At 43.6% G+C, this 19,247-nt stretch overlaps 3 protein-coding genes across 4 annotated transcripts; 1 reads left to right on the forward strand and 2 right to left on the reverse strand.

Moving 5' to 3' along the window:
• Nucleotides 1-1,892: 1,892 nt before the first annotated feature.
• Nucleotides 1,893-2,711, reverse strand: mRpL21 (mitochondrial ribosomal protein L21). Its single transcript, XM_032434984.2, has 2 exons — nucleotides 2,549-2,711; nucleotides 1,893-2,477 (listed from the first exon to the last, which is right to left on the reverse strand). Exons 1-2 carry the CDS (start codon nucleotides 2,613-2,615, stop codon nucleotides 1,939-1,941), a joined length of 606 nt encoding a protein of 201 aa, XP_032290875.1. The 5' UTR covers nucleotides 2,616-2,711; the 3' UTR covers nucleotides 1,893-1,938.
• Nucleotides 2,712-2,829: 118 nt separating this feature from the next.
• On the forward strand, nucleotides 2,830-4,760 carry Poc1 (Proteome of centrioles 1). Of its 2 annotated transcripts, XM_015175862.3 has the most exons (3): nucleotides 2,830-3,812; nucleotides 3,873-4,070; nucleotides 4,301-4,760. In XM_015175862.3, exons 1-3 carry the CDS (start codon nucleotides 2,931-2,933, stop codon nucleotides 4,433-4,435), a joined length of 1,215 nt encoding a protein of 404 aa, XP_015031348.1. In that variant the 5' UTR covers nucleotides 2,830-2,930; the 3' UTR covers nucleotides 4,436-4,760. The 2 variants fall into 2 exon arrangements, with proteins under 2 accessions (XP_015031348.1, XP_002047631.2); XM_002047595.4 differs by having other exon boundaries at nucleotides 2,833-3,812; nucleotides 3,873-4,760.
• An 8,157-nt stretch (nucleotides 4,761-12,917) lies between these two features.
• On the reverse strand, nucleotides 12,918-19,019 carry sens (senseless). Its single transcript, XM_002047596.4, has 4 exons — nucleotides 18,597-19,019; nucleotides 16,861-18,008; nucleotides 14,519-14,669; nucleotides 12,918-13,499 (listed from the first exon to the last, which is right to left on the reverse strand). The coding sequence occupies exons 1-4, from the start codon at nucleotides 18,745-18,747 to the stop codon at nucleotides 13,270-13,272; spliced, it is 1,680 nt and encodes a 559-aa protein (XP_002047632.1). The 5' UTR covers nucleotides 18,748-19,019; the 3' UTR covers nucleotides 12,918-13,269.
• Nucleotides 19,020-19,247: the final 228 nt, after the last annotated feature.

Here is a 19,247-nt window from a genome sequence, read left to right on the forward strand (position 1 = left end):
GCTACCATGGTTGCCAGCCTTTGGCTGCCGCACACCCAGCTCGCAACCCGGCGCCCCCCTTCTCTTATATCAGAGACGCCGCAACGCATAAATTTAGGGAAATTTTTGCGACTTGGGCATCGCATTTACATGGGATTCGCCTGGCTGAGGGTGTCGGCCGGACAATTGTAGCCGGGGCCTGGTGTTTGGAATTTGAGCAGCAGTTGGAGGTGGGAATGGACCACAACAAATAAGTGAAGCAACATCCGCATGGCGGCAATTTCCGTTTATTCCAAACATCAAATGCAATTTTCATAAGGTAAATAACATAATCAGCATGGCACCGAATCGGGCGTAGGGGCTGATTTTTACTTTACACCTGTCCTAAAACCAATCCCGACCCGCCGCCTCATGCTCCACTAACCGCAACGAAAATGTTTCAATTTGCGTTAGCAAACGTAATTTTTGCCATATTGAAATTTGATTTGCGACAAGTTGGCAAAGTGCAGCACATTGACATTCCCGTCGACTGTTTGGCAAGAGACTCGCGCAATTGAATTTGCGCCTGGCAGCTGCAATTTCAAAATTTCAAAATGATGATGTGGCAGCCAACCAGGGAGAGGGTTTGTGCTACAATATATACATAATTTTTAATGGCATTTATCAAGTTTACAGAGGCAGCTGAGGCGAAAGTGATTTTATTTTTGGCAGCAACATGACGAGGCTTCACATTAAATTATCATCCAAATGACAGCAAATTAACGGAAAAACATTTGGGTGACAACATTTTAAGTGTTGGTAAGCGAATTATGAATCTCGAGAAACTAAACTGGGGTTTAATCGAACATCCAATATAATATTTAACCTGAACCGAAACTTATATCAAATCAGGGAAGAACAAAATCTTAATAAGCAAACACAGGTAAATAAAATGAAGAATCACGGCTCAAACCTAGATGTGGCAAAGCAGGTTCACGTATCGAATCTTAAGACAAGACATTGTTGCGAACCGGTTTGCAACCCTGAAGTATGTGTAAAATGACCCATAAAAAGATGACAATTTTTTAATTCATTGCACTTTCCGCATGTGCCACTCCTCATATTAACGCTTCAGTAAGGGCAGAGAACAAAAAATGGGGCCAGGGAAAACGTGTGCAAGTTTGCAAAAGGCAAAAAGCAAAAGCTTAAAAGTAAACGCTTTTGCTTAGCAAAAGTGAAACAGAACTTAAACAAATACGACGCGCAGGCAACCAACTTACATCTGCTGATAAAGAAAAGCCGAGTGTGTTCAGGTGCATGTGTGTGTGAGTGTGTGTGTTGCCCCCCAGACGTGGCGACGCCTTTTAATGAAAGATGACAACAACCACATGCCTGATAAAGGGTTGTCATTAAAATTGCAACAGTTACCGCAGCCGCTTCATTAGAGACTGCAAATGCGGCTGCGACTGCGTTTTGGGGCTAAAGTAGGTTGCCGTTTGGCAAATATGCCTCAAATGAATGTTTATACAAATTATAAAGGCCTAGCCAAAAGGCAAGGCATTGAATCAAGATGAAAGTAGAATTTTGAATTGATTAAAGTGCTTGAGTTTTTACGTCAAGCACAACGATAAAAATCTCTACGCCAATATTGCTTGACTGCGCCCAAAATTTGAAATGGGCGCCGTCGCTAGTGCTGCCAGATGGCAAAAAACGAACAGCTTGGCGCCAGTGTTGTTTAACAAAGTAAGCTATATAACGGACATGTGCCGCTAATGTATAGCAGATGTTAGAGGCAACAGTATAACAAATGTTAATGCTCTGTTAATGTTATGGGTGGATTTTGTACTGGGAGAAACACAATATCTGGGGTTTTCTTGAAAATGTGAATAAATGAAAATTAAATGTGTTGCTTTAAATAATTAACACATTTCATATATCATTTTAACACATATATTTAATTCAATAAGGCAAAGCCGTTACCTAGAACAGCCGCTTCGAGGGCTCCGCATCCGGCTCGCCGCCGCCATCCACCGGACGTGTCAGCTCAATGGAGTTGATGCGGATCATGGTGTTGGGCGAGCGCTGGAAGTTAATGCGCATGTATTGTTTCCTGCGCTTCTTTTTGAAATGTGTTTTTGTGTGCGTTAGCGTCTTCTCGATAATCGTCGCCTTTACCGTGACCAGACCCGGCTCCAGTATGGGTCGGCCAATCAGCGTAAAATCGCGGGCTCCCGCCAGCAGTACTTTGTCCAGGCTAATCTCATCGCCTATCGTCGGCGGCCAGTAGCCCTCGACGAGGATTATGTCGCCGGGAGTTATCTTAAATTGCTTGCCACACAAATGGACTACGGCAAATAGACGGCCCTGCTCCGCTCTGGCCACCTGCTGATTGATTCTCTCGCAAATTGTTTGGCATTCCCGCTGATGCTCCTTGGCAATAGCGGACACATCGATTGTAGCCGGCGCGGGTTTGTTTTGCTGCTGCAATGTTGGGCCTAGGCTCAAGGCACGCAGTGCACCTGCCGTGGGCGAGGGGGGGAGACGGGAACGTTATGTCACTGCGCCCAGAACTGGCTGTTTGCAAGCTTACCGCTTAATGTGGAACGCTGTGCTGTGTGGCGCAGCGCTTGGCGCACGCTTTGTGCTAACAATGACATACTTTTGCCACTTTTTAGACAGCAAATTCCAATAAAATTGCAATTACCAAAGTTTCGTGCGAGAGAAGTGTGCCGAATGGAAACGATAACAAAATAAGCGGCACCGCAACCTCTTTATGTTATCGACAGTGTTGCATAGCTTAAATGCCTTAACACTTAACAGCACTGCGTGCCATGTGCACGCGCTCAAGAGCTCTCTGCTATGCATATGTTATCGGCACAGTCGAAGCCTGCGTCGCTACGCACTTCATGTTTTCAAACTGAAGCGGAAATTTGTTGCTGTCAACGAATTTGATAAAGGTAAAAAAAAAACGTATGGAGAGCAAAATGTTTCGCGATCCGGCACTGGAACGCCATTTCACCGGACACACTGGCAACATCACGCAGCTGCGCTTCAGCCCGGATGGCCACCAGATCGCGACGAGCGCCATGGACGCCACGGTTATACTGTGGAATCTCAAGCAGGCGGCGCGTTGTATTCGCTTTGCCTCGCATTCGGCGGCCGTTTACGGCGTCAGCTGGTCGCCCAAGGGCAATTTCATAGCCTCGTGCAGCCAGGATCGCACTGTCAAGATCTGGGAGCCAAAGGTGCGCGGCGTCTCCGGCGAGTTTCTGGCCCACAGCAAGCCCGTGCGCAGCGTCGACTTCGACCCGACCGGGCAGCTGCTGCTGACCGCCTCGGACGACAAGGCGGTAAAGCTGTGGCGCGTGTCGCGGCGACAGTTCATCTCCTCCTTTGCCCAGCAGAACAATTGGGTGCGTGCCGCCAAGTTTAGTCCGAACGGCAAGCTGATAGCCAGCGTCAGTGACGACAAGTCGCTGCGCATCTACGAGGTGAGCACCGGGGAGTGTGTGCGCACCTTCACGGAGGAGCGTGCCGCACCGCGTCAGGTCGCCTGGCATCCGTGGGGCAACATGGTGGCCGTTGCCCTGAGCTGCAATCGCATCAAGGTCTTCGATGTGGTCAACAGCCAGCTGCTGCAGCTTTACGTGGTGCATTCGGCGCCCGTCAACGATCTGGCCTTCCATCCGAGCGGCAATTTTCTGCTGTCCGGCAGCGATGACAAGACCATACGCATTCTGGACTTGCTCGAGGGCCGACCCATATACACGCTGACTGGCCACACGGATGCGGTGAATGCGGTTGCCTTCACCCAGGACGGCAACAAGTTTGCCACCGCGGGCAGCGATCGCCAGGTGGAAGTTCATTTCCCTATTAATCCAACAATGCTTGACGATGTTCCTTAATCTTTACAGCTGCTCATCTGGGAATCCAATTTGCACACCTACGATGCCTCACAGTTTGAGGAGAAATCCCTTTCCACGTCCTGCTGCGACACCAGCTCGAGCTCCAAAATAAGCCTCGGCGCCAACTCCAAAGCATCCAATGATCTCAGCATTCGCATCGATCCGCGTGAATCTCTGGCCTATCGGGCACTGGACGAGCACTTCCAGGTGGTTGATAGCCAACACTCCAAACATCAGACACCGCTGGGCAGCAGCAATTGTGCCACCAAGTTGTCAGGCCCCAAACTTTCGGGTCGCAGTGAACCCAAGTTGTCCCTCGAGCTAAAGAGCAACTATACCACCCCGTTCTTCAACTAGTCTGACCCAAACACACTCGCACACACACAGCTGCCTCATCCCACTGCAAGCCCAGAGCATAACGAGCACACCTTCCGCAGGTATTGGATGTGTCGCTGGAGTCGGATTCGGGCTCGGATTGCTGCAGCTGTGCCGCTCAGCTTGACGAGATTTTCAACCTCTTGACGCAGCTGGACAAACGTTTAAGTCGATTAGAAAGCTTGCACTTTGACTAAAGCTTTAGCTTGTGCATACTTCAATTATTCCTAAACATAAGTTAATTATATGAATAGTTTTTGTAAACGTTGTTTTCCCATAGTCAAACCAGAGACAAAAACACTTTTCCACATCTGCCTAAAAGCCAACTTAGAACATTCCATTTATAGTTTTCATTTCAAGAAAGAGAATTCTTCATATTATCTAATCTCTGTTTTCAATTTGGAAGCAGTCTTGAACAAAGTGAAACTCTATTATTTACACGGACAATTTAAAAAACTAGCATTATAATATCAAGCGATTTCCTGGTCTGACTTGCCTTAAAATATATTCCCACAAAAATAAGTATATAAATTTTGACTTACCCAAAGATTTCACAAATTTCCATTTTCATATGTCTTTCCTTATACGATCCGATTTATATATATATTTATATTAATACACATCTCTGAAAACAAAAAAGATTGTAGAGTGGATTACGACATGGATAATTATATATATACCTATGTGATTATGGGTCAATCAACCGCCAGCAGCACTTTGTCCAGGCTAATCTCATCGCCTATCGTGGGCGGCCAGTAGCCCTCGACGAGGATTATGTCGCCGGGAGTTATCCTAAATAGCTTGCCACACAAATGGACCACGGCAAATAGACGGCCCAGCTCCGCTCTGGCCACCTGCTGATTGATTCTCTCGCAAATTGTTTGGCATGCCCGCTGCTGCTCCTTGGGGTGGGGGAGGGGAAGACACAAAAGTTATGTCACTGCGCCCAGAACTAGCTGTTTACAAATCCCTCTCATCCCAAATCATATGTGTATGTATGTACACACATATATGCATGTTAATATATGCAGACTCATATATACAGTCATGCATGCCTATACATACATACATACTTACACGCACATATCCATTTGCTTATGTGAATGCAAATATCTGCATACATGACCAATACATACATACATACATAAGATAATAAAATGTGCCTACATACACTTTCTTGCATATATACATGCATCCGTTATATATATACATGTATTTATACATACATATGTATATTTACGTGCACAATTATCACGCGTGATGCAAAGCAAAGTTAAAACGCACAAAGGCCAAAAACAACTCAAAATTGGTTTTGGTTTTCGTTTCTGCTTTATTTTGCTCATTTCTAACGGTACTCAGAAGTGTTGCCTTGCTCTTTATGCTAATTCGCCTTTCGCATTGTCGCACACTGTCATACATACTCATAAAAGGATGCAGAGTAGTTGTGTGTGAAGTGAAGTGGCAGAAAGACGCGTCGGCTGCGTCAAATTTGTTTTAATTTATTAATTACAAGTGCAAAAATCTATTTTTTTTATGTGTGCAATATAAAGTGTACTTACCCAATGGAGAAAGTTAAGATAAGCAAAATAAATAATGTGGATAACACATTAAATAGCTATTTTTATGGCAGCTGCTGAATGTAGCGCCAAATTTGTGAAAAACGCGCGAAATAAAAGAGTTCGATTAACCGGTTCGTGTCTTTACATTAACATTACATCTGTAAGTCGTTAACATAAACGGGTCGAAAGATCGTAAATAAGCTCTGTTAAAAGTGCAGTGTGCGGTAAATTGGCGCGCTACTATTGAAATTTCAAATACAAACAAAATTCAAATTAGGATTTAGAAAGCGGTAAGTGCAAGTTTTAAAATAGAGCCTTATTACAAGTTGTATATAATTAATTACATTACTTCTTATATTTTATTATTTTTATTTTATTGTACTAAAATGTACATTAAATTTTTTCACGCTGTCCGTTCGGGTTAAGCTGTTGCAAAAACATATTTAAACTTTAAGTTCTTATTAATTATCATATTTGGCATCAGAAGTCACATAATTGTTACCAATTTGACTGTCAAGTGGTTGAACTCTGAGCAGTTCATTCAACTTCCAAGACTCAAATGATCCTGCCGAGGCAGTTCAATGCCTCTGCAAATAACTTGTCGCTATGTTTATCAGGTAATTATGCGCTTGATATATTGGCACAAAAGGCAGTAGTTGAGAGTCCCGAAACCGAAACCGAAACTGACACCGAAACCGAACCCAAAACTAACGCTTCAAATATAAACACAATTCGTAGGACTTGTTGAACAAAGAAGCAAATTTACACTGCGAATGCAACTGTGCAACAAAAGGAACAAGCAGGCAAACAATCAACAAACCCACAAAGGGACTCTTGAGAAATTAGTGTGACATGCGGACAATTTCCACCTGTAGAGTTCGCTGCCTCGGGTTCGACTGTAACTGTAGTTTGTCCAAAAATGCAGTTATAGGGTGCTGAACCGCCAACCCTTTGGCCGGAGCAGCGCAGTGCATAGAAAAGGTCATTGTCATCAGCGAAAGGTTCAACAAACTGTTTTTTCCAAATATAAAAAAACCTCTTGCATTTTCAAATAAATAAACTAATGTGCCAAAGGACTCCAAGAACCGCAAGCTGACCGAAAACGCTTAACAAACTGCGCAGAGCGAAAGCGAACCCAGCATACTCTACATTTTGCTGGCAGCACAAAGACAGATCGGCTTGATCAAATGCGGCTGCAAGTCGGCAATGCCCATTGTAGGAGGCAGCCAAAATGGCAGCAGCAGCAGCAGGAGTTGAGGTCCTGTGCTGGCATGTGCCACAAACGAGCCGCAATAAGCGGTACCTTAGGCCGGAGGACCCTCTTTTGCTAAGCTAAGCTTTTGCTTTTGCTTCTGCCGCTGCTCCGGTTGCTCTGCGTTGGCTCGTGTCATCTGTTGAATTATAAATTATGGCAAGGAATTAATTTGGCCAGCGAACGAACACAGTCGAATCTGGCACAGCAGCAGCAGCGCTCTTGGGATAACGCCTTACGGCAAGAAGGACCCCTGCATTGGATCCTGCCATCTACCAACTACCATCGGGCCATCGGACATTCGGACCATCGGGCCATCTACCGCTATGCTCTGTTCTCTCGGCTTATCTCGGCGCGCATGCGTTGCGCACCTGTCGCTGCTCGATCTGCTGCAGACAAAATGAAAAGGTGCGCTTAAATTCTTATAATGACTCTGACAGAGGCCGCGTCTGAGTCCGACTCGAAGTCAGAGTCCTCGTTGTGCGTGTTTGTGTGTGTGTGTTGCATCTTTTGCGGCAATTTGTTGTCCTTTTGTGCCGCCGTCTGTTGCCTCCAAATCTGTCTATAATCTGTGTTTAGGCCATGCACATTGATTTCTGCTCAAGAAAAACACCTTGAGCCCGACTTTCTATACTCGCTCGCCAAGTGAAAATAGAGTATATTTGTTGCGCCTCAAGCTGTTCGTTAGAGGATCAAATATTTATGCCAGGGACTTGAAAGATTAAATATTTGCATTATCGAATATATCCGTTTATATCAGTTAAACTGCTAAAGATATACTGGGTAAAATATATAACTTTAACAGTTTAAACGGAATTTTCGCATATTTCAAGATGTGAAATTGGGAATCTTTATAAAGTGTGAAGATTTATGGCTAAGTCTAAGTGGTTGAGGAATGAGAATATATATGGATAGACAAGCTTTTTTCGAGTTAATACAATATTTTCTTTGCGAAATATTGAAAAACATTTGAGCGAGTATTCCAGCAGGTGGTTGCACCCAATTGCAATGTCTTTTTTTTTTTGTAGCTGTATTTTCTGTTTCTGGCTCGGGCAGCGACAGGCTGCACTCTTGGGTCTTCTTATTGGCCTGCACCTTTTGACTGTTTGACTGTTCGACTGTTTGACTGTGGCACATGGTAAAATCCGTACCATTTTGTGTTTAGATTTTGTCATTTTAATTGCTGCTCTTGGCTTTTGGTTTTGTGCTTTTGGTTTCGCCTGTTTTGTTGCACCCTCTGGCTAAGCTGCTGATTGGCTCATTGTCTGCGGGTTGTTTATTTGCTTTATTTTTACGTTGTTGTTGTTAAGTTTTAGTTGCTGTCTCTGCTTCTTGCTGTTCTTGCCAATTAAGCTGTTTAAATAGATTTCACAAACTGCTTTGTCTTGCATGCGCCCCTCCCTGCCACTTGACTCGTGCTGCCCTCCCAACCGCCTTCCAATACCCATCTCTACAGCAGGGGTTGTTGCATATCTGACTTGGATTTGTCATTGCTTTCCCTTTGTCAATGTTCGCATTCAAATCGAACGAGCTTAAGATTTTCCAAAGTAAGGTAAGGCTAATCTCTGACTGACTGGCTGACTGGCATTCTGTTGGCTTCTGATTTGGTCGGGCGAACTAGCTTAACTGTTTCCTATTGCATTTCCCTCAAGGTACTTTAATGCAAAGGCCAGAAGCTGGACTTAAGATTAGCGAGATATCTATTGAGCATTTATAGCTATAATAAAATCTTAGGTTAATGGAAGCGAGGGACACGAACCCGCAAGAAACGAAACGAATTATCAGGGCAATGATAGTCCGAACTAAATGTCCAAAAATAAATAATTAAGATTAATAATACAAATTATTTCTCATAAAAATATTATTATAAATTATACTAATATTATATCTTGGATGACATAATAATATTAATAATGCTAATATTAATAATAATAAAAATATAATAAATGAAATAATAAAAAAATCGGACTAAAAATTCGAAAGCAATCAAGCTGAGCGTTAAACAAATATTACTTTTTAATGCAGCATCTGCAACCCCCACACAAACACACACACACACATACTCAGCTGCCCTGAGGGTATCCCATTAATGTGTATCCCCCCGTCTCCTCTCCATGTCAATCTCTAACAATCAATCCAGCATATATTCCAAATGCCCAACTCATGCTGCAGGTGACAATGTCTATTGAGAGAAAAGTGCAGCAATCATAACTTATCCATTTCAAGCGAGGAAAAACACATAAAAAAAGGCCCACAAAGAAATGAGAGCAGGCTCTGGCTCTGGCTCTGGCTCAGGCTCTGGTTCAGGCTACAGGCCTGTAGGGCCCATGAAAATTGGGTCATTTGGCTTGGCCGTAGCCGTCGCCGCCGCCGCCGCCGCTTGTAATATCGATGAGCGTGACAGGTGCAGGCGCACTTGCAGCAATTGCTGTTGTTGTTGTTGGCTTTTTGTTGGATGCACCTTCTTTTGGTTTTTGGTTTTATATTTTTGTTTTTGTTTTTGGTTTATTTGTATTTTTTTGCATGCGTCAGCTTGCGGCACACTCCCTCAAGGTGCCTGGGCCTAGATTAGACAACGATTGCAGCCCGATCTCGATGTCGATCTCGATCTCGATCTTGGCCGTTTTGTGGTCGACTGAGAGATTTTTATGACTGCTGTTCAGTTGATGGCGTGTGGCCCATGCCAATTGGACCGGTATCGGTTGGCTACAACAGGCGCTGCTGTTGTAATTTGGCCGAGCTGAAAAGCTGGCTGGCATATGTTTGCTGTAAACCGGATTTGAGCACGCGTCGTCTGGCGCACAATTATTGAGCCAGGACAACGACGACAGGTTCCAGGATTCAGCAGGTGCTGGCGCGCCACTTGTGCGGCTCAAAATGGAATCGGAATCAGCGCCTGCTTACAACGAAAGGACATAAACATAAATGAGCCGCTGTAACATTGCCTTTGCCTTTCCCGGCTCCTGCGCACAGGTGCCTTTTGCCACATCCCTCGTCGGCCTTTTAATTGTGCCCTCGCTTAGCTTCACCTGCAGCAGCCGCAGTCGCAGTCGCAGTTGCAGTCGCAGCCGCAGTCGACGTCGCATTTGCAGCCCTCGACGGCAACTGACCTAAGACATCTTTTTTTTTCATGTGATGGCCTCCACGTACGCAGATCCTCGCTCGACCGCTTCACCTTTTTAGCCGCAACTATTATTTTTATTAATAGCCAAAGTCAAAGTCACCTGCCCGGCACCTTTTGGCTAGGGGTAGCCGGAAAACGGATATGTTGCGGGCCCAGCTCTGTCTAGGCCACTTCAAGGCACTTCTTCTAAGATGATTTCCTCTTCAAATTCCATTGAATCGTGCTCGCACTCCTCATCCTATTCAATTTGGGGTTGCAGCTGAGCGCAGCTTTTGTACAACTGTCGTATTTTCTTTCTTTTAGTTTTAGTTTCTTTTATGGGGGCTTGCCGTCTATTTGTATTTGAATGCTGTACAAATTCAAATGGCATGACAAATTATGTGGGCTCAGGTGTTAACGGCTTAGGGGTTAATAAACCTAAAGCCACCATATGGCAGACACAGTCCGAACAGCTCTACCCTGTGTAGACAACGCTCCTTCTAGGGTTTTTTTTCTTAAATAAAATATAGCTTGTGGGATTATCAATTTATATAAAAGAATGAAATACTTCGATTCCAGAGATAAATCGAATTCTACTAAAATTTCGGACTTAAATTAAACTAAGAAAGTTTTTAAAAATGAATATAAAAGTTCAGGCTTGCAAAGTAATGTTAAGAAAAAATTCTCTAAATTTCTCATAACACTAAAAAAAAAGTTAAATAAAATGAAGAAAGTTTTTGTTTAATTTCTATTATATAAAACCTGCATAGAGCAACATTTTATATTAAAAATCTGTTTTCATTGGAAGCATTTGCTCAATATCATTGAATTCTAATTCGCGGACAGCTCTGTTTGCCGGACATAACTTAAGTTACATTATGAAATACTTGGCGGCTGCCACATAGAGTCTTGTAGCTTACCCCAAGTGCTCTGCAATTTATCGCTTTGTCGGCACTTGGCCAAGGTCCTTGAGCTGAATTGTTTTGCAGCCGCCAATGCAATTGAACTGCATATTTTTGATCGCGCTTCTTCTGGTCTTTTTATTTTTATTTTTTTTTTGATCGTGCTTGTGCCCAATATTTTGTCAATTTTCGATCAATTTGTTGCATGCCACGGACACAAGTGGCAAAGCGGTTGAGGCGGAGAGGCGAAGAGTCCCACAGTGAAATCCTTGCCAAATGCTCGCTGATTTTGATTGCAGCCAACGATGAATGGCGATAATGAGCGCGGCCCAGAGTCGGTGATTTGTAAACTGCCAAACATCATTTCGGGCGTTTTAAAGTGCCGCAAAACGCATTGACATTCGGTTTTGGCCGAAATTGCGATCAGCAATCGACTGTCGATGATCGCTCCCGATCTGTTTCCCCGCTGACTTACCTGTCTTGCCCACTCAACTCAACTCAACTCAACTCCAGTGAACTGAACTTCACTCTCGGGCGCAATTAGCTGGAACTTTGAACACTTATTGGCGTTTTGCCGTGCCCGGTAGCTGGCCTGGCCACCCGTGCCCCTCCCTTTCCATTTGCACGCCGGAATGGAAAACGCTGCTTGTAACGCGGCGTTTTACAAAGCGCATTCCTAGCATACTGCAATGAGCGAAGATCAAAGATCACCGCGGCACCCGAAACAGGAGCTGTCCTCGGACCAAGTCCCAGTTGCCAGGAGCCTCGGTTGCCTGCAATTGAGTACGTGCAAAAATTTAACTATAAAATCAGGTTTTCGGGCTACTTCACAAAAAAAGAAGATATTTGGAGTGTTTTTCACAATTTGTAACAAAATGTTGCCACATTAATTCGGCTGCCAAAACGGCTGCCACCTCAACGTCCTTGATCTACAGGTATTTAAGACTAATATATAGACTAAGACTTAGCTGAGGTATTGGTACATAAGCTACTTTCTTAAGGACATTTTCCATAACTAACTTGGGGAACTATTCAAGGGCATAAGCTAAAGAAAATTCAAAGAATTTCATTTGACATTCCTATAATATATTAGCTGATATTTTACTTTTATTTATGCCAACTATAAAAATATATACTAATTTTTGTAAAGATCTGTTTCAAGTGAATATCAGAAGTTCTAAATTTAAGCGTGCTTGAAAATGGCAGATATTTTACTCAAAAAATGCTATTGTAAACAATTTCAGAATTAAGAATAAAACTTGATGGCATTAAAAATTGCGATTAAATCTCAGAATATTCATTGAATGGTTGAGTCCAAAAGTCTTTAAGTAAATATAGTTGGACTTGAACTAAGAGTTGGAATTTCTGATAAAGCTACAATCAAAAAACTAATTTTGTTTTACATCAAAAATCTCGACAGATTATTGGCTCAAATGATATAGCCTTAGGCTGTGCAACAGCTGTTTTATACGAATTGAAGTTTCTTTAGCTTTCAACTTTATTTTTGCTAAAAGGAATACAATTAAACATAATTAAATACAATGAAATGATTTTATAAATAATACAAAATGTTAATAAAAACTTAGGAGCTAACGCTAATCCATATCGAGGACATTTTCAATAAGGCTTAAATAATTTATATAAAAATAAATATTTCGTAAATTAAACAATGGTAGAGTCAAACAAATTTCGATAAGTTATGTTAAAGTCAAGCTTTGCCAAGTTTTCTTGTTGTTGTTGTTTTTTTTTGGAGTCTTTGGTACTTTTAGCTGCGTTTTCTTTGCCAATTTTGGATTTGGTATTTAGGGTAAAACAAATTGAAAAAAGATAAAAAACATTTTCTATGCAATAAATTATGTTAGCTTAGTTCTAAATAATATTTACTTAAGTATACAGTATTTAGGTCTATTAGAGAAGTCTTGTATGTGTATGTTTTTTTTTTTTTTGTCAGTATGTACAGAGCTTAGGTCTAGGATTGAGCAAATTAAATGGGAGAAATGTTCTTTCGGTTCCCTTAACAATGTTTACGGATGCCCAAACAAAACAAACTTTGGCTTCATAGCGACGACTTAGACGACTTTGCATTTGCAGGCGTGCCAACTTGGTGGTTGTTACTGGTTTCGGGTAATCCCCACTGGGTCTGGTTTGTGTCTCAGACATGTTCTATATATATCTACAGATGTTGCGATCCCATCGATCGCCCGCTCGCCCGCTTCTAGCAACTGCTGCTGCTGACCTCCATTTTGATCGGCGGCGTCAGGGCGCCAGCTGCCTCCTCGTGGCGACTCTCCCGATGACGGCGCAGGTCCACCTTGCGCTGGAAGGACTGATCACAGAGTCCGCATCCGAAGGGCTTGTAGCCCGTGTGCTTGCGCATGTGCGTGATCAGGTTCGAGCTTTGGCTGAAGGCTTTCAGGCAGACGGTGCATTTGTGCGGCTTCTCACCTGCAACGCGCGAGCAAATAAAATCAATAAAACAATTATAATGTAAACTAAAGTTTATTAATTGTACGATTGCACGTGGCCTTACTATTGTCAGCAATTAGACAAATTGAATGCCGATAAGCATCTGGAGTGCTCGCTGATTTTAATGGCCGCGACTTACAAATGAGGGTGGCTCAAATCACTTGAGGTCGGACATGCAAAGAGCTGCAAAATGAGCTGTTGACGTCGTTTATGCTTGACACATTGCCACAATATGTTTGACATTTCAAATCGAAATGCGTGAAAAGCAAACAGCCAGAAGTGTGCGCAAGTCGCGAGTGCCCGACTATGAGATGCCCTAAAGATGACGCTTATAGCTCCTAAAATATTCATTTGGATGGGTGAAATTCTCGAACAATGAAATATTGTGAATCTGTATTTAGGGTAGGGTTTTGGTGTCTCCAGTTCCGTGATATAGTCAAAAAACTGTATATAGATTCTATCGATTCCATGGATTAATCAATCTAGCTCTTGTAGTCTCATAGAGACAGGCAACTCAGTCATTGGTGCTAAGCAGGATAATGTATACTTTATGAAGTTAAAGATCTTTGCTTCTATCTCTTACATTTTCACAAAATCATGATACCCATTTAACCCATTTCTATGGGTACAGGGTACAAAAAGTTATACCCTAAATTTATTGTGCAATTAAGGAATTTAGCGATTAAAACTTATCCTTGAACCATCTACTTGATCTATTATCCATGATATTAGCCATGTATATATAACACAATCAGGGCATTTACTGATCAAAAAATAAAGTTAAAACTAGCTTGGGTCGTGTGGTTGCCTTTAGCACACGCCAAAGTCTATTTCATGGGGGTCAACAACTGTGCTCATTCATTTGAATTGAGTCGAAACCCAGCCTGCTTATCAAATATGCTAATATCAACCTGTGACAGTGACAGAGAAGGGAGGAGAGAGCGAGAGAGAGAGAGAGAGAGCGAGAGGGAGATAGATGGATAGCTCATTCAACTTACCCGTATGTATGTAGGTGTGCTTCTTCATGTCGGACTTCTGATGGAATCGCTTGCCGCAATACTGGCAGGGATACGGCCGGGTATCGCTGTGTATTAGCAGATGTGTGGACAGTGTTGAGGAGCGCTTGAACGACTTGCCGCACTGTTTACACTGTAAGAAAAGAATCCGAATTGGAACATGTTATATGCATACACATATTGATATTTGCACAGAACGAGTCAAAATAATCGAAAATAACGACATGTTTGAACAGCCTGAAAACGCGGCAAAATCCACAAATTTTTGCGACAAATAAAATCTCAAACAACATAATAATGTGTGTGCTAAATACTTATGAATTAAACTAGATTTGTGAGTGTGCAAATATTTGAAGACAGTTGGGATAAAACCCAGCCGACTGAGCGAAAATATGGCTGCCAGCCCAGAGAGTCCCATATATTAGCTTGGCGTTTATTTTTAAGAAACAGCTAAGCAAACAGCAGCCCAGCTCAATGTTAAATCTCAAGTGAAAAACATTTCTCCATATGCACAACTCAAGAGAAGCAAGTCTCTATCGCGCCGCGAACTTAAACGCTCCATATTAAATGATATTAAGCTATAACCGAATGTGCCTGAATGTATCTACTATTTGTAGGCCAAACACAGCTGGCCTGGAGAATTGGTTATTGGAGAGCAGAAAACTGGGCAGACACTGCTCGTAACATCTTCGCTGCGAGGAGATTAAATGTTTGCACAGTTTGTGCTGCTGCAACATGCAAGTCTCTAAACATTGTCGCTCCCGTATTGACACAACTCAATCCCATTCCCATCTACTGGGCTGGCTGGCCTAGCGATCCGGCCGAGCTACGTGTGTGACATTTATAAAAAAAAAAAAAAAAAATGGAATTTAAGAAATGAAAAAAATGAGAAAAACCTTTCGAAAACCTACGCATACTGTAAATTGACACAAGTGCGCTGCTTAAAAACAAAAAAAAAAAAAAAAAAAACATAAAAGAAAAAACAATTTCTTTTTTTTTTTTTTATTTAAATTGTTTTTGTTTTCTGCTTTGGGATTTTCTATTTGTGCGTTGCATTTGAGCCTAGACCGAGCCCCAATTAGTTGGCCCATTGTTACAGCCGGGTCTGAGCCATAATGTCAATTTGCTCAACTCGACCCGAAACGGAAGTTGGCAAAACTCTCGCGTAGAAACCCCAAACACATGACTCAGCCCAAGCTCAGACTCCGCTCAAACCGGGTGGGCCGCGCTTCCATATTCCAGCAGCAGATGTAAAGACTTACAAAAAAAAAAACACACACACACACGAAAAAAAATTCGCCGTCTTCGGCTGCGCCTGCGCCCAGGACTTGAGCAACTGTTTTGACCATATGTCTGCGCCCGCCATGGAAACCCTTCATGGCTATCGCATTTCACTCGAGACGGCAAACCCTCTTGTCAAATGTGTGAAAAAATATGAGTGAGAGCGAGAGAGAGAGAACGAATGCCTGTCGCGGGTGTTGAAGTGCTTTTGATAAAAACATTAACTGACAGCGGGGGTAGTCAGAGCATGACCATGCCCCCGACTCCAGTTCATGTGTCAGTCCGTGGTCCGTGGTCGTGTGCCCTCTGTTCTCATCGTGTGTGCCTAATGTGGCAAAAAATGGCTTAAAGGGCTGCCCTTTAACAAAACGACAATTATGATTATGGTAACAAAAATTGTACGCGTAATTTGTACATAAATCTTCGTGAGGTGCACCGCCAACTGCCCGCCTGCTTCGAGAAATAATCAAAATTATTTGATTAACTAATTGCGTGATTTCGATTGTGCCTAATTGAATTTCCATAGAACAGAGTTCTTTATTACATTACTTGCTGTGCCACTTTTCCAAATTGAAATGGTCGGGCGCTATGTGTCTGTCCATCAATAGCGCCGAGCAATTAAAACGCGACAGGACCTTCAAAATATGAAACAATTAACACGGGCCTGGCAACAGACACGCAATGCAATGCGATATGCCAGATATGCTCTAGACCTATGCAATCCATAAGGTTTTTCCCCCGTGGGGTTCAGTTGAAGGATTGACTACTTGAGACACAGCCAATGTCACGTAATTGTGTCATTAGAGACAAGGACAACGCACTGACAACCTACAGATTTCGCCTCTTAAGATATAGCCTAGACGCACTTTGACCTTATTTAAGTGATAGCAATTTTATATATGATATATAAACAGACTATCAAATCCTATACTTAAGCTGCTTTTGCCCAGTCTTTGCACTTCCGCTAGTTTTGACTCTGATTCAACTTTGCTCAATAAGAAAAAAAAGAAGGAAAAAAAAACTTGAACTTCCCGTCTGCTTACCTGAAAATTTCTGCCGCTGCGCTTCTCCTCGCACTCGCCATGATACGATGATGAGGAGGACGAACGACGCGCAACATCTGTGGCCGTTGAATCAGGATGTTGCTGCTGCTGCTGCTGCTGTAGATGCAACTGTTGCTGCTGCTGCTGCTGCTGGGTCGTGTGTTGCTGTTGCTGTTGCTGGTGTTGATTACGCATGTAGCCTAATTCAGCGACTGCCACAAGACCCATGAGTGCGGCTGCCGAACGGTTGTTGTCCTGCTCGGCCTCGGTTTCGGCCTTAACCTGATGCTGCTGCTGCTGTTGTTGTTGCTGTTGTTGCTGTTGTTGTTGCTGCTGCTGCTGCGTCTTCAGGTGCTGCGTCAGCAGCTCCAGATTGTTGCCAGTTAGGCCGGCCATGAATGCGCTGCGATGTGCGTACAGCTGCTGCTGCGCGGTCTCAAAGTCCAGATCCTGTGAAACATTGGTCTGCGGCACCAGCGAGGACAGCGGCGACTGCTGCGAGGATATGGAGGCAGCCGACCGGCGTTCGTACTTGAACTTGCGCACTATGGGATCCACTTGCTGCTCCTCATATTCTTCCGCTGATGCTGCCGCTGCTGCTGCTGCTGCTGCTGCTGCCACTGCCTCATGCCGCGTGGAGCGCTCGCACATGGAGGCTGGCGACCAAATGATGTTGCCTTGCGAGCGGCGCTGCTGCGGCGTGCCGCTGTTTGCCGTCTTCAGGTTGACAGCCCTCAAAGGCGGGGGCGTGGCATTGGTGAGAGTGCTCAGATGCAGCGGCTGCTCGGGCTCATCGCTGAGGCTGGCACCGCTCAGGCTGCCACTGTTGCTGCTGCTGCTGCTGTTGTGATCGTGATCCTGATCCGAGTGGGATCTGGCACGCTGTTTGGTGCTCAGATTCAGCGGCATGTCCTCGTCCTGCTGCAGCAGCACGTGTTTGCTGCTGCCGCTGCTGTTGTGCTGCAGCTCCTGCTCCTTTTCGGGCGTTAGTGCAAAGTCGCGATCGCGCTGGTTTAGCACAATGGAGGCGGGCGATTTGGGCGTCATGGGTGTCAGGGGCGTGCCCAGCGCCGAGGCCGAAGAGAGCAGAAACTGTGGCCAGAGCAGAGCACTGGAGTAGAGCAGCGGATTGTAAAGGAAGGGCAGTTCTGCAAGAGAGTCGGCGAATTATCGCATGAGTACGAAAGAAATGGTGAAGGAGCATGTTGAAGGAATATTATTCCAGATATTTAATCATATTACATGTGCCTTAATTTCACTTGTATGATTGCATTTTTTATGGAAATTTTGATGAGTTTTCAGAAGTTGAATCTATTAATACTCTAAATATTTTGTTAATGCAAGAAAGAGATACAAATTTTGAAAGCTAAAGCTTAAAGATTTTGTTGTCCCTGATCAAAGCTAAACTTTGCAAGTGCAATTCTTTAAGCCTTTTCTTTGTAACTTCTGGTTAAATAACTAGTTAAAGCAAATCTGCAAAGATCTTGTTGCTAAATTGTTAAAAGTTCTAACCGCCAGTTAAAACATATCTGCAAAGATCTTTACAAACATCAAAACAGATCTGAAAGGATCTTGGCGCATTAAAGCTGAGCTCTGGAGATTTCATTAAATCTTTTCCCAAAGCTAAAATCTTTACTAAAATGTTAACTTTTAGGTAAATAGAAATGAAGTTCCTTTTACTATTTTTTAACAAGCGGTTAAACTTTAGTCGCTTGATCGCCGATCGATGGACTCACCTCTGTTGTTCAATTTGTGGGCCGCTGCCGATGCTATCACGGTGTTGAAGGCCGAGGCCCGCTGCATCCATTGCTTGTCCAGCGATTGACCCGCGTAGCCCGCTGGATTTGGCTGCGAGTGCGGCGATGGCGGCGGTGACAAATGGTTCATATTTGGGCCTTGGACACTGGCTGTTTGCTTTGGTCTCAGCGGTTGGCCAACAAAAATGCACTTTATTCACTTGGGCCAACAATATTTGTTTATATTTATATTTAATTTTTGGATAAATTTGAGCGGCGACACGGCGTTAAATCTCGCGGTAAACGATCGCTTTAGCTGACTTCTTTTATTTCTTTTTTTTTTTGGTAACAGATCTTTGAGTATGAAACTTGGCTCGGCTGTGAGACGTAGACGTCTGTATCGCTCGGTGCTTCGCACCTGACTGAATCTTTGGCCGATTGTGCGGTTCTAAATTGAGCCAACGGTGAAGCGAGTGCCGGGCCCAGGCAACAGCGACGACGGCGACTTGGCCCGAAAATCGAGGCTCTGTCTGTGTGTGTGTGTGTGTGTGTGTGTGTGAGCCGAATCAAAACGAACCCTCGTTGCGCGCGTATTGGTGCCCGAATGTTGACTTTAGTGGTGGCTCTTGAGCCCTTTGTGCATGTGTGTGT

This window comes from Drosophila virilis, chromosome 3, assembly GCF_030788295.1.
Source record: "Drosophila virilis strain 15010-1051.87 chromosome 3, Dvir_AGI_RSII-ME, whole genome shotgun sequence".
NCBI classification, from domain to species: Eukaryota; Metazoa; Arthropoda; class Insecta; order Diptera; family Drosophilidae; genus Drosophila; species Drosophila virilis.